Raw genomic sequence first — 14,942 nt, forward strand, 5'->3', positions numbered from 1 at the left:
TCGTTATTTCTTTTGCTTCGGAACTAATAGTAGTTATTTTTTTCTGAGCTAATGTTATTAAGAATAAGAATAGAAACTATTCGGAAATATCTGGCCTGTCATCTGGTTCAAATTCCCAACATCCTATTTATATAATGCGTAAAGTTAGACGTGCTTTTGTTACAAAAAAATATATCGTTACTAATTTCCATTCTTACTTTGATAAAGCTTAACGTATTCGTCATTTGTGCACGTCCGAAATGTGTGACAGGTTTTGGACCACTAAAAAAATTCTAAGTCCCTCAGATAATTAGTGTTTTGAACTCGTGGCTGCACGTGATCAGTGACGCGTAATCATCACTCCTTCCTATTAAGTTGTGATCGACACTAACCTGTCACACCGGCTTTGAAATGCTTTTACCGTTAATAATGCGAATCTCCAAACCAATATCTCGAAAGGTGGTCTACAACTTGTTAATTGCCAAAACAATGCCGCCAAGCTATATATATCGGATTTTTTGGTTAAATCATACGAATGATCATTAAGGATTTTTGGATCCATGTAAGAAGTTACTCCATATGTTTTTCCTTTTTTGATGATAGCTGAACCGTTGTATGCAGGAACGCGCTATTTTTATCGTACGTTGATGTATTAGGATATTGCCGGGATGCTAAAGAAAAATTACACTAGTTATAATAAACATATGTTATAGAACAGAAATAATTGTCCGGAGCGAAGCGAAGGACAATATGTCCTACGCACTATGAAAAAAAAATCGATCCCGTGAATTTCTCTGTCCGCCACGTGATCGTCACCCAATGAAATCGCAAATTTTAGTTTTTCGCTCCGGACTTACAACGGTTCCCGTTTCCTAGTAAATTTACAGTATATACTTACAAGATCCCCATGTATAATATCACGCCTATGTAGACATAAATCGCACTTGCTATTTCTTTAGCAAATTTTATTGATCGTCCCATTCAAAAAGATCTTTTTTCCCTAAATATTCTTAATGTTCCACTATCCGCATATTCAAGGACGAGCGAATAATTTCTGTTGTTTCGCCTAAAAAAAGCATACAATGTTTTTAAGTTTTTGCTTACATAACGAAAGTTATCAACAAAAAAGTATTTCAACTAGAAGGGTTATAAAATAAAGCTATTGAGTTGTGTAGCTATCATCCAATATTTTTTATCTATATAGTTATATACCTTCAAGTGTCGTAACTCCATAAATTCTAATTATATTTGAACCTTTCTCATTAAATAGACCTAAAAATAATAACAGTTAGAATTTATCTGCAAATAAAAATTGCAATAACAAAATCTAACCTCAGTCATCCTTAGAATTGTAAAATTAAAAGTTCTACTCAGCATGATGGAAGTTTGTTTTAATTGGTTAATATTTGTGAATGACATTAAAATGTTACACTATGTTGAACCAATAAAAATTTCAATTTTTCACGTGACTTTATTTTATGTTGCGGATTTTTCATCTCTGTAATATGTGATGATCAGATTATTTAGTAATAAAATAGCATATCTGATATTATGATTTAATTCAACTTTATAGTAAAAAGCACAACCACAATTTTTATATCAAATTATACTCTTTTAAGTGACACTTTTCTTTTTGAAATTTATATTATCTTTGTAAAAAAAAATGCTATATAATTAAAAAATATATAGTTTTTTTAATTTTTTATTATATAAACCTTTTAATTTTTTACTTTTAAGCTTAAAAAATAAAGGTGTTATATTATTCTCTACCAAATCAGAATTGAGATATTTTTCACATCTTAAATTTAATTTATGATAATAATAAGCTATTTTAAAATTTAAAAAATAATATATAATAATAATAGCGATAAAGTAAGGGATTAATAATTTAAAGTATTAGAATATATAGTTTAATATATTATTTTTTTTTTATTACAGCACATTTACAGTTTTATTAAAGTAAAAAGAATTAAAAGAATCTATATACAAAATAAAGTTCCAAAAATAACTATTCTAATATGATTAAACTACAAATCACTCGTCATATATATAGTATCTCACATATAGTATATTGTTAAGTGATTATTTGGCTTTGTAGGTAAACTTCATTTAAAAATGGATCAGCTTAGCCATAAGGTCCTATTTTCAATGTCTAGTAATCATAGGTCTCATTATGCTGCAAATTTATTATTACTTTTTTGTTTATGTTGAATGAAAATTTTTCTGGACTTTCAAAAAGATGATATACCAGTAACTACTATGCAATATAAATGTTCTTTACATTAACATAAGCCATTCTTAAATCTTGAAAACTTGTGTTTACTTTAATATATTATTAATAAAAAGCATGCATAATTTAATAATATAATTTTTTTTTTTTTAAGTTAATTTTAATTTACTATAATAATGAGTTCTTTTAAAATTAAAAATAACAAAAAAATTAAAATCAAAAATAGTGATAAAGTAAGGGATTAATAATTTAAAATATTAGAATGCATAGTTTAATATATTATTAATAAAAGAAAAAATGTATTTGTCAAGCATGACGTACTATCTTATTTCGTATCCTTTTTTTATTTTTTTTTAATAATAAATTTAATATGTGTTTTACAAATAAATTTTTTATATGCAAAATTTAATTTGGAAAACTTTTACTTAATGTACTTAAGACAGTTTCATAGACAAAATTTAAGTTATAAGCAGTTTCTTGAAATTTTTTAAAAAATTCTTTTATCTTAGTTACACGACTGATCTTTTGTTTTTGTTTACATTACGCCTGATCTTAAATTTTAATTGGATAAAATTGGGGTTATTACAAATAAGACGTGTAACAGGCTGTTACAATTAGATTTATCCTTAATAAAAAATATACATATATGTTTATTTTATTTATAAACTTAAACTATAACAATGAATTTTTAAAATTTAAAAATAACAAATAAATTAATATTGGTAATAAAGTAAAGGATTAATAATTAAAGTACAGTAGACAATCAAAAATATACAGACACCTCTCAAATTAAAAAAATTCTCATACATTTAATATAAAATAAACTAAAATATAAAGTAAACATATTTATTTCATCTTCATTTATTAAATTACATATAAATATAGACACTAATAATTTAATTTATGGCAGTAATTACTTCAATTTTTCATGCATCATCATATTAATTAATTTTCTTATAATATTCTTGAAGAAATATTTTTTTTTGTGTATTCTTTATTATTTTTTTCAAGTTAAAATGATAGTGAAGTATTCCAAAAAGTAGGTAAATAGTTGTTTTTATATCTGCCTAGAGATTTTCAGTAAGTTTAAAACCAGATTCCTAATCTTAATGTTTTTGATGATTTTAATAGGATCCCAAATATTACTAAAACAACTCAAATCTTGTGTAACTAAATTTTTAAAATATGATATCTCAGTTAATATTGTACTTAAAAAAAATAAATATATATCAAAATGTTCGTCTTGTTGAGATGAATTTAATAAGCTAAAGATCATTAAAATCCAATCACTGGATTCCGAGATAGCAAAATTTGAGGCTAAAATTTACATATAACTTTATATATTTGAAATAGAAATTAATTATAAGGTTTATACAAATTCAGATCTGAGTTTTTTTAGTAATATTTGAAATCCTATTTTAGTGCAAATAATTCCATATTTTATAAAAAATTAACCAATAAAGGAAAGCCCAAAAAATTAAGTGCATTTGTTTATTATGATCCTAAATTCAAAATCATATATTATTTATATCATATAACCATATTGGTAATTTACATAATTTAAAACAACAATGTCTACAGTCAAACTTCGATATACCGATATTCTATATACCGATAATTGCTTTTAACGATAAATTTTTATTGTCCCATTTCACAATTAATAAAAAAACCTCAATATATCGATATTATATATAAATTCGCGTTGTAACATATAACGATACAAGTTCTTTGTCCCTTTATAGTAGCGAATAGTAACATTGTACCGATATTTAGGTTACACATTCACGTGACCTTATCTTTTTTTGCTCTTTAGATGCATGCAACATTTCGGTATCTATGAAATATCATTCTTGAAATAATGCATTTAATGAAAGTATCAAAAATCAAAAAAATACTTTGTTTTATAAAACCAATAAATAAAATAACGATTCAAAAAAATTACAACCAAAGAAAAGAGTTGTTTTAACGCACGCGCAAAAGCGTCAACTCTGTTTAGATTCTCAGAAGACATCACGGCTTACTCAAGCGAACTCGCAGCCATATACCAAATCAAGCAAAACACGCCTCGATATTTTAAAAAACAAAGATAAGTGGCTGCTTGTAAATCCCGATTCAGAAGAAGCAAATAAACAAAGAGAAAGGCCACCTTGCTTTCCTCAAGTGGAAGAAGCTCTTGCGCTGTGGTTAACAAATGCTCTTGCTGCAGGAGTTATAATTAACGGTGATATTTTACGTGAAAAGGCAAAAATTTTTGCGCGAGGGTTTGAAATTGATAATTTTACCGCTTCTAATGGATGGTTAGAGAAATTTAAACAACGCCATCATTTAAAAGAATATGTTAAGTGGGGTGAAGCAAACAGTGCACCATTAGAAACTTTAGAAGAAGAAAGGAGAAAATTACGTGAAATTATCAAGGATTATGACTTAAATAATGTTTTTAACTGTGATGAAACAGGTAATCAAGATCTTCTTCAAAAATCCAAATAATATTCTAACATTTTATGTTACTATTTTCAGGATTGTACTGGGACCTGGAACCTTCAAAGACACTAGCACAAGGGCCACTTTCTGGAAAAAAAAAATCAAAAAAACGGGTTACTCTTCTCCTTACATGTAATGCAACTGGAACTGAAAAATTGAAGCCGACCTTTATTCACACATACCAAAATCCACGAATATTACGTGGAAAAAAAAGGAAGAATTGCCAGTTAATTACTACTGGAATTCAACAGCTTGGATGCAAGTTTCGATATGGAATGATTATCTTACAAAATTGGATGCACGAATGCGATTACAACGTCGCAAAATTCTTTTAACTTGTTGATAACGCTCCAGTACACGCCATAAATGAAAATCTAAATTTAACAAATGCGGTCGCGCATTTTTGCACCAAACACTACAGCTCACTTGCAGCCCCGCCCCGATGCGGGAATTACGACGTCGCAAAATTCTTTTAATTGTTGATAATGCTCAGTACATATCGTAAATGAAAATCTAAATTTAACAAATGTGGCTGTGCATTTTTTGCCAGCGACTTCAGTTGCTTGCAGCCCTGTGATGCGGGAATTATTAATTCTTTTAAGGTTAGTGATGGTTTTTTTTTATTCTTTTAATGATTAACATAAATTTTATTTTAAACTTTAATAATTTAGGCACAGTACCGGAAATTACTTATCAGAAATAGGATTGAAGCATATGAAATTTCACAGGAATTAAACAAAGGAGCCACCCCTTTAAATATTCATGATGCCATTAATTTTAGTAGTGATGCTTGGAATTCCGTAAGTCAACGGACAATTTCTAATTGTTGGCACCATACAGGAATTTTACCGCAGGATGACATGGATGAATCAGATGACGAAACTGATGATGATGATGATCAAGCAATTCGGGATGAAATGGAATTGCAAGATCTAATTGATCAACTCCCATTCAATGACCCTATGAATGTGGAAGAATTTCTTCATATAGATGACTTTTTGAAGGGTAATGAAGGGTTAACAGATGACGAAATTATATCAATGGTAAAATCAAATAACAAACCAGAAATTGATCCGAATGAAGGACCTATGGAAATAATTTCAAAAAGAGAAGCTTTGGGTCATTTGGATAACCTTGTTGTATTTTTTGAGTATTCATCCGATGTTTCTGTTAATCCAAGTGAATTAAGTATATTACAGAAACTAAGACATCAAGTGTTGAAATCATATATTAATAGTTTGAAACAAATTACATTAGATAATTTTGTCCAAACTTTGTAATGTGATATTAAATAAATACTAACTGTATTACATGAATAAAAATTATAAAATTTATAAATTTGTATATATGTGAAAAAATTTTTATACCGATATTGATCAACGTACAATATATATATCGGTATATAGGATTTTTATGATATAACGATAATTCGATCTACCGATGATTTTTTTCCAAACCAACAGTATCGGTATATCGAAGTTTGACTGTATATACTTTTGATCGCCTACTGTATATAAATAAAGTAGTGTATATTTAATTTAACAATTTAAGTTTATTTATTTTAAACTTAAAAATATTAATTGTTGATCTGCATTAAAAGGATAAAATTTCTATAGTAAAATGCGGCGCAATATTATTATATGAATGATGTAGATCATTAGATTGTAATGCATAATTCAGATTAATTTGTCATATAACAGTTTAAATAAATAAATGTAATGTGATTTTAGGATCTTCAATAAACTACTTAAGCTAAAAAAATTTATTATTTTTTATTATTCAAAAAGTTTTATATGGAGGAAAGACAGATTTCATAATATATAGTCTAATAGTGAGTGTTATTATATTTATGCTAGATTTGTCTTTTGACGTTTACTAGCCTTATTAATGCTACTCTCGCTAGTCGTTACTATTACTATTGTTTATGATGCCATTTGTCTCTGTTAGTGCATGTTCTGATGCTTTCTTTTTGAAACTTTTACTATACCTTCTGATCCAACCTTTGATAGTTTTTATTGTTGGTATTTCTTCTGAAACAAGTTCGTCTTCTGTAACCAAATTTTTCAGACTCACATGTATAGCTTCAGATAAATAATGATCTGCAGGTCTCAAATTTCCCACCAAAAAATAACTTTGCAAATATTGAACCATCTTTTTTTGATATACGCTTTCCTCCACCCTACCTTATTACCAAGTTGTAGATTCTCTTTCAAAGCCCATCCTGCATCAAAAGGAAACTCTAGATCAGCGTTATTATTAGAATATGTTATTAGCCTAAGTCTTTGGAGATTTTTCGCATGTGAATAAATTTTTATTCTATGTATTCTTGTGACAAAATATATATGCATATTTAGTTTTATGTATAGAAAATAGAACAAAGATATGTTACAAATAATAATTACCTCCAATATCTGATTCATTATTATTAGTAATTGGATTTCTTGTCCAATCTTTAGTTTCAGGTTTTTATAACAGGTGATTGATTGTGGATTATAATTAGTTTTATTATTAGGTAATACAAAATTTTACATTTGGCATTTTTTTCTCTATTATAATTATTTTTTATTAAAACAATTATTCTAATACTACCTTTTTTTTCATCAGGAATTGGCATCATCCAAGAACTTTTTGGTATAGTTGGATCAGAAATTGTGGGAGGCGGTCTATAACTAGCATCACAAAAGCTAGCAACTTGTGCAGGTGAAAATTCAGTCCATGTACCAATATTAGAAAGAGGACGTGTTCAAATATACTCTGCAAATTATCCTATTACTGGCCAGTTCCATTCAAACTATTTTGATATACTAGGGATAGTTTTAGTTTTTTTTTTATTCTATTTTTTATTACTGATATAAATAGCCAAAATTTATAATATCGCAAAGAATAAATTTGCGTTAATGAATGTCACATGATATATATATTCTAAATCTTTTTTTTATTATTTTCATATCGTATTAATTTTTTGATTTATTATTTTTATTATTTTCATGTTGTGTTAATTTTTTTGATTTATTATTTTCATATTACTATAATTTTTACTTCCAATTTTGATTTATATTTGTATTAATAATAAATATGATTTTGATAACATATGCTTATCCTGATGTACTATTTTCAACTGCTATTTGCCCTAATATTAAATTGATCCTGATTTGGTTCTATATGTGCTATTGATGTTCCACTTAAATCTTGAAATGCCATTTTAATATTGGTTCCATCAATAAGATCACATCCAACTCTAATATATCTCTTGATTACATGTGTAATCTATAAATTGTGAATAAAAGTATTGGTTAATAAAATGCTAAAAATAACTAATTATATAATATGACAAATTTACTTGCCGTTATATGATGGAAATTGACCGTCATTTTCGCTTTTCCTAGCTCAAGAAAAATCCAACCATGTACTTCCACATTGTACCAGCAATACCAATGACTAATAATCGCCATCAACTCTGAATTGTGATAATGCCCTCTATTATTCAATATTATTTTTATAATTTTATTCAATAGGATTTAGGATTCATTATTTCAAACATTGTTTCAAAGCAAGATACCATGAACTATGCATCTTGCTTTATGTTAGAACTCCAATGATCATAAGCTTGAATATCCAAATCTTCATTGATTTTTTGAAATACAAGGGTAGTGTGAAATGTCCAACTATGCTTACCAAAAAATTCACTTTTTGTTTCTCTAGATGTTTTAGGTAAAATTCGCATTTTATAATCAACTATAATAACAGTCCCTTTATTATCTAATTCATGTAATATAGAATTAAATTGAGCATTTAGATATATTTTACAAGTTTGATGGACATGATAACATTTCAATTGTTCTTGATATTCTTAGAATTTAGTATGATAAGAAATATCAAGCAGATTTCTTAGATTTTCAAATATAGTAAAAAATGTATCACATTCCTGACATCATGAAAAATGTTGTTACTTGCATTCTCCAAATGCAAATAATAAACAATGGTTAATGCAATCCACATGATTTATTTATATAACTGTGATTATAAACAGTTCTTTTTAATATAAGATTTTTGAGAATAGGTGTGATAGTGACTATAGATAGATTGTGACTATATAGGATAGATTTTAATAATAAAGTGTTTTGAACATTCAACTGGTGTGATTATATAGTAGAATGTGACTATAATGGGAGTGACTATAGAGGGAGTTGACTGTAAATTGAAAAAAATTTTCCTTAGTTTTTTTCTTTTTAGTATTTCATATTTTAAAAAAAATAATATGCATCTTTAACTTTATTAATAGAAAGATTTCTAATATTTTCAACAAGTTTTTTTTGCAATTTTTAATTGAAGATTTACTTTAATAATTATTATTATTTGTTGATTTTAAATAGGTAATAATAGCCAACATTGTAAATTGTTATATTTTTCAGCCTGAATTTTACATGTATTTGATAATTGATAAGTTCTAGCATTTTTTTTGCTTATTTTAATTGCTATAAAAATAATAAGTAGGAAAAATTCCTTAAAAACTCTCTTTTTTATAGAAAATTTAATTGCCGATCTACATGTGATTAATAGACATTTAATAGTAAATTGCGACATTATGTTAATTAATAAAAAAAATACCATTTGAAATTTCTGTTTTCCCAATAAATTGACAATAATAAATACTCATATAACTTTCAGAAATCTTGTTGCAACTGGTGCTATTGTGTCAGAACTTCATTATGGTCTACAGTCAACTCCCTCTATAGTCACTCCCGTTATAGTCACATTCTACTATATAGTCACACCAGTTGAATGTTCAAAACACTTTATTATTAAAATCTATCCTATATAGTCACAATCTATCTATAGTCACTATCACACCTATCCTCAAAAATCTTATATTAAAAAGAACCGTTTATAATCACAGTTATATAAAGAATATATTAAATAACTTGGCATCTAATAATCGTACAAAGATGTATCATAGCTTGTTAGAATCGTCTCACTGAGACGAATCGAATGGTGGTAGTTTTATCCTTTTCCTTTGCAAGTTAGCGTATTGGCCACGTACCACCCATTGCCTCTTATGGAGAGCCCTAATCCTCGGGTTCATATGTCCCTATCATCTTCAATGGGCAACCATTATACCGAGTACTTAATTCCTCAGGCAACAGCACCACTATAGACATCCCCCATCGGGCCATTTTACCTGATCTGAAGCAGTACACGCCGCCTACTCATCCTATACCCATTGCATGATACTGATACTCAATTTATTTAACGACCTTTAGAGAGCATCTACTTTCATGGAGGACTTTCGACAGGTAACATCAACCATCTAAGACTTTCCATACCACCATTTGAGGTACTAAGCCTCACTCAGCGCCACTACAGCCCGCGATTACCTAGCACCGATAGTACAGTTGTTTACCCCAAGTGGTATACTTTGTAGTGACCACTCGGAGAGGAAGTAGCAGGCATCTGTCCAGGACACCCCTTTGGCCATGGCAGGATGGCAACCACTATGGATCACCAACCGCACCTGCCGAAAGTGGTGGGAATCGAACCCCCATAGCCACGCTACCTGTTCTGCGCACGAACACCTTGGTTGGTTCAAGACTCCTAACAGAAGGTCTAACTACCACTAAGACATTGCACCTTCAGCTTTACCATCTATGACGACCATCTAGCCATTACTGACCCCAAGCGGTATCGTAGAGTGACCATCCGGACGGGAAGTCCCCCGAGGTATAGTAGTGACCGAGGACAGGACTGTGCGCATGCCAATGGCCTCATAGGGAACGTTAGAAGGACACCATGACCCTTAGTTGAAATGTGCGGCCTAACCGTACACACTAATTCACCATGATGCAGTCCAACTACACTAATCCCCGTACCTTCACGCTATTGGTTGTAGCGTCCGCAGTAAAATTCTTTTTATTTCCGTGGTCATGGGAATCGAACCTGCGACCTCACCATACTCAGGCTTAATGAGGGTCTCAGTGACTAACCACCGAGATAGGGCGACCAACCCTAGTTTTATCCTTTTCCTTTGCAAGTCGTCGGCCAGACCACCCATTGCCTCTTATGAGACTAATCTCGGGTCTGTGTCCTATCATCTTCAATGGGCAACCATTAAACCGAGTACTTAATTCCTCAGGTAACAGCACCACTATAGAAGACATCCCCCATCGGGCCATTTTAGGCCTGATCTGAAGCAGTACACGCCGCCTACTCATCCTATATCCATTGCATGATACTGATACTCAATTTATTTTACGACCTTTAGAGAGCATCTACTTTCATGGAGGACTTTCGACAGTAACATCAACTATCTAAGTACCCTTCCATACCACCATTTTAGGTACTAAGCCTCACTCAAAGGCCACTACAGCCCGCGATTACCTAGTACCGATAGTACAGTTGTTTACCCCAAGTGGTATCTTTTGTAGTGACCGCTCGAACGGAAGTAGCAGCGTCTGTCCAGGATCACCCTTATGGTGGGTATCAACCACCAGGGATCACCAACCAGGACCCAAGGAGTAGGGAATCGAACCCTATAGCCATGCTACCTGTTCTGTGCATGAACACTTTGGTTGGTCTAAGACCTAACAGAAAGTCAAACTACCACTAAGACATTGCACCTTCAGCTTTACCATCTAGGACGACCATCTAGCCATTACTGACCCCAAGTGGTATCGTAGAGTGACCACCTAGACAGGAAGTCCCCCCAAGGTATAGTAGTGTCTCGACGGACGGTAGCCGCATACCAATGGCGCCATGGGAACGTTAGAAGGACAGCATAACCCTTAGTTGAAATGTGCGGCCTAACTGTACACACTAATTCACCATGATGCAGTCCAATTACACTAATCCCTGTACCTTCACGCTATTGGTTGTAGCGTCCGCAGTAAAATTCTTTTTATTTCCGTGGTCACTGGGAATCGAACCTGCGACCTCACCATACTCAGGGGCTTAATGAGGGTTTCAGTGACTAACCACCGAGATAGGGTGACCAACCCTAGTTTTATCCTTTTCCTGTGCAAACAGTCTTGTGACTTTATTTTTATTTATATTTAAACATCGAGAATTTAAACGAACAATATTACAAAATAAGAAAATAAACTAATAAAAATAAAAAGAGTAGCTTCACGACTTATACAAGTAAAGAAATCTAAACTAAAATAAAATTAAAGCAAAGAAAAACTAGACTATTACAGAATCGCATACCCCAACTTTACCCGAAGGCCAGTGTGAGTCAACTATCCAACATCCAAAAATCCAGTCCGTTCCCAGAAAGAAATCCTAAGAGGTTGAACTGTTAAGCGGCGCAGAAAATCCAAGTGCGAGATCCAAGATCCACCCCGAATTATAGAAGAGGATATCCAAGAAATCCAGGAATCCTGAGAGACTGACGCCAAAGAAGAGTTGTGTTGATGTGGAGAAGTAGTATTAGGAGAAGAATTTGTAGATGGGCCACGTAATTTAGAAGCAGCCGAGATACCCTGCGACTCTTCCCAAGCATGGAAAAGAACATTCTGACACAGCCAAATTTCACCATATAATTCGACTTGGAAGTCATTAAGAAGGGGAGAGTTTTATCCTTTTCCGATCACTGGCTGACGAGTTATTCAACAAAATGTTAAACATCGGCATTATAATATTTCTTGATTTACGTTTACTGCGCCATTTAACATTTTGCTAGATTTCTCAGTACCTAGTGATTATAAAAAGACGATTTATAACTCGTTGGAATCGTCTCATCGAGACGAATCGAATGGTGGTAAGCTCATCTCTCTGTGATCAATATTGACGGAGTTATTACTTAAAAACCATTTAATATTTTTTAATTTCGGAAATTGATCTAGTGATTGGATTTCGATGTATCTTATACCATTAGATTCGTCTCATCAAGACGAATCGAATGGTAGTAAGATCGTCTTTCTAGGATCAATATTGACAGAGTTATTACACAAAAACCATTAATATTTTTTTAATTTCGGAAATTAATCTAGTGATTGGATTTCGACGTATTATATACCATTAGAACCGCCTCATCAAGACGAATCGAATGGCGGTAAGATCATCTCTCTACGATTAATATTGGCGAAGTTACGATACAATAAAGTTTTAAGTATAATTCTGGCTAAAATTATGTTAATTTTTGGCCGGAATTATGATATACAAATATAAGAAATTTTTTATATAGTCACATCTCTTTATAATCACCAAATATGGACTGTCCCAAATGTGTGACTATAAAGAGAGTTGACTGTATATTCATATGACTAGTGGATTTTTTCAAACGAAAACGCGTTTTATCCTATTCCTTTATGACTAGAACTTGAAATTATATTGCAACTCAATAGACAGCCTTTTATTATTCGTATAGTTCATCATGTTCACAGTCTTTTACAACCTAGTTATATTTGTGAAGGGAAAGGGCAAAGTAGTGGTATTATTGAAAGTGCTTCAAAGGCCATTACTTCTGTTTACTAATCTGTTTTTGGAATCAAAACAAAATATGCTAGACTTTCTTATTTAGGTTTAGAACAGCTAGATACAGTTTAAAAGCTATTAGAAGGAATTATATTTCATCCTTTTATTATTGAAACAGAAAATATATCCATAGTTGTTGGTAAGGTTGCTTGCCGAAACCTAAGGGTTTAGGCAAGATGGCGTTTCGCCGAAAAGCGAAATTCTGCCGAAACTATATTAAAGTTATATTGAAAAACTGGTGAAACTTTGGAAAAAGGCGAAACTGCTGAAACTTATTATAAATGCCGAAACTGCCGAAACTCTGCTGAAACTATAATAAATCTATAGTAAAATTTTGACGAAACTAATCGTAGGATTTTAAAGAGGTTTAGACAAGCAACCTTAGTTGTTGGCTATCTTAGTAAAATTCGGTCAAATACAAAAATAATTGGTCATAATTATTCAGCATCTTTATTTTACAAATATAAAGGAAAGCAATCAGTCTTTTTTCAATATGTAAATCAAAATTCATTTACAATTTATCAGAATAGTCAAATTATTGCTGTATACAAAGATATTTCACCTAATGCTGTATAGCGTAAAACTGGAATTCTCAAACTAATTTCAGGTGATATATTATTTGCAATAAATCATACTATAACTTTACAAAAATTAAGGTAAGCAGTTCTTTTATTACAAGTATCTATGCCTAATGAATGCACGCTAGCAGACTGGCATGATAAAACAATTATAGAACATTTATTTAAACTTTATTTAAAAAAAGTAGCTAGTGGGTCAGTTGAAGAATGGCATCAAGTGTTTTAGAATTGGGCACAGCAAAAAAGTAATATAATTGAACTATTTACTTATATTGGCAAAATATATAATTCAAGTCATGAGTTTCATGAACATAAATTGTGAGAATGGCGTACAATGTTTTGTACTGCAGGATGCACAAATATTACTCCACGTGATAAAGAAATTTCTAATATAAGTTTAAAAATAATAAATAAATATATGTGAATCATAAGTCAATAACTAATATAAAAAGTAATATATTATAAATTGAATTTTGGACAAATGCAGCTAATTCTGAAAAAGATCGTGAAACAATTGCTAATTTATATATGGAAGGATTTTTGAATATAACTATACCTTCTCCAGCTGATGTATTTTGGAATTGTTTTCATGATAGTTATAATGCAAATCCTAATGGAATAGATGGCAAAATACATATATTGTCAATAATTGGAGAAAGCTTTATATATAAGGATATGATTGATGAGCTAGAGGTAAAAAAAAAATTGTATATTTTCATGATAGTTTTTTGTATAATAAATGTATCAGTTATAGTTAAAAAAACATATATTCTTTACGGAAGTAAAAGATCTTAATCAATAATATAAATTTAATTGCAAATGCTATTAATGAAACTTTTAAGAAATATTTTTATAGTTAAATTATTGCCTTACCTTTTTATTTAATAATACCAACTACCAGTATTATTATGAAATACAGATACAGACATTGGACAGTTTTGAACCAGATAATCTAGTTTATAACTGCTATAATTTCATATTTAGAATATTTTGTCTGCATTAATGCTAGCCATTTTTATTGTTAATTTTAGCCAAAAAATTTTTAAAGTTGGTTAGTAGTTTGTCTATGTCCACAAAGTCTGCAGATAATGAACATAAATATGGATTTGTTTGAACATTTGTGTTTACAAAAAATTATTAGACAATATCCTATAAGGATCCCGTTTACTATTAAGATATGTTACTGGTAATTATATGAAATCTTA

The 14,942-nt window shown here is 30.4% G+C and overlaps 2 protein-coding genes across 3 annotated transcripts; both read right to left on the reverse strand.

Moving 5' to 3' along the window:
- Nucleotides 1-76: 76 nt before the first annotated feature.
- Nucleotides 77-1,356, reverse strand: OCT59_007490 (uncharacterized protein; the record flags this gene model as incomplete). Of its 2 annotated transcripts, XM_066149051.1 has the most annotated exons (9): nt 77-123; nt 198-207; nt 260-272; nt 372-479; nt 554-666; nt 878-902; nt 1,021-1,045; nt 1,192-1,251; nt 1,350-1,356. In XM_066149051.1, 9 exons carry the CDS (start codon nt 1,354-1,356, stop codon nt 77-79), a joined length of 408 nt encoding a protein of 135 aa, XP_065998719.1. The 2 variants fall into 2 exon arrangements, with proteins under 2 accessions (XP_065998719.1, XP_065998720.1); XM_066149052.1 differs by lacking the exons at nt 554-666; nt 878-902; nt 1,021-1,045; nt 1,192-1,251; nt 1,350-1,356 and having other exon boundaries at nt 372-541.
- A 5,233-nt stretch (nt 1,357-6,589) lies between these two features.
- OCT59_007491 (uncharacterized protein) lies at nt 6,590-6,841 on the reverse strand (the record flags this gene model as incomplete). The annotated part of the gene is made up of 1 exon (XM_066149066.1): nt 6,590-6,841. One exon carries the CDS (start codon nt 6,839-6,841, stop codon nt 6,590-6,592), a length of 252 nt encoding a protein of 83 aa, XP_065998721.1.
- Between the last annotated feature and the right edge of the window lie 8,101 nt (nt 6,842-14,942).

This window comes from Rhizophagus irregularis, chromosome 15 (genome assembly GCF_026210795.1).
Source record: "Rhizophagus irregularis chromosome 15, complete sequence".
NCBI lineage: Eukaryota > Fungi > Glomeromycota > Glomeromycetes > Glomerales > Glomeraceae > Rhizophagus > Rhizophagus irregularis.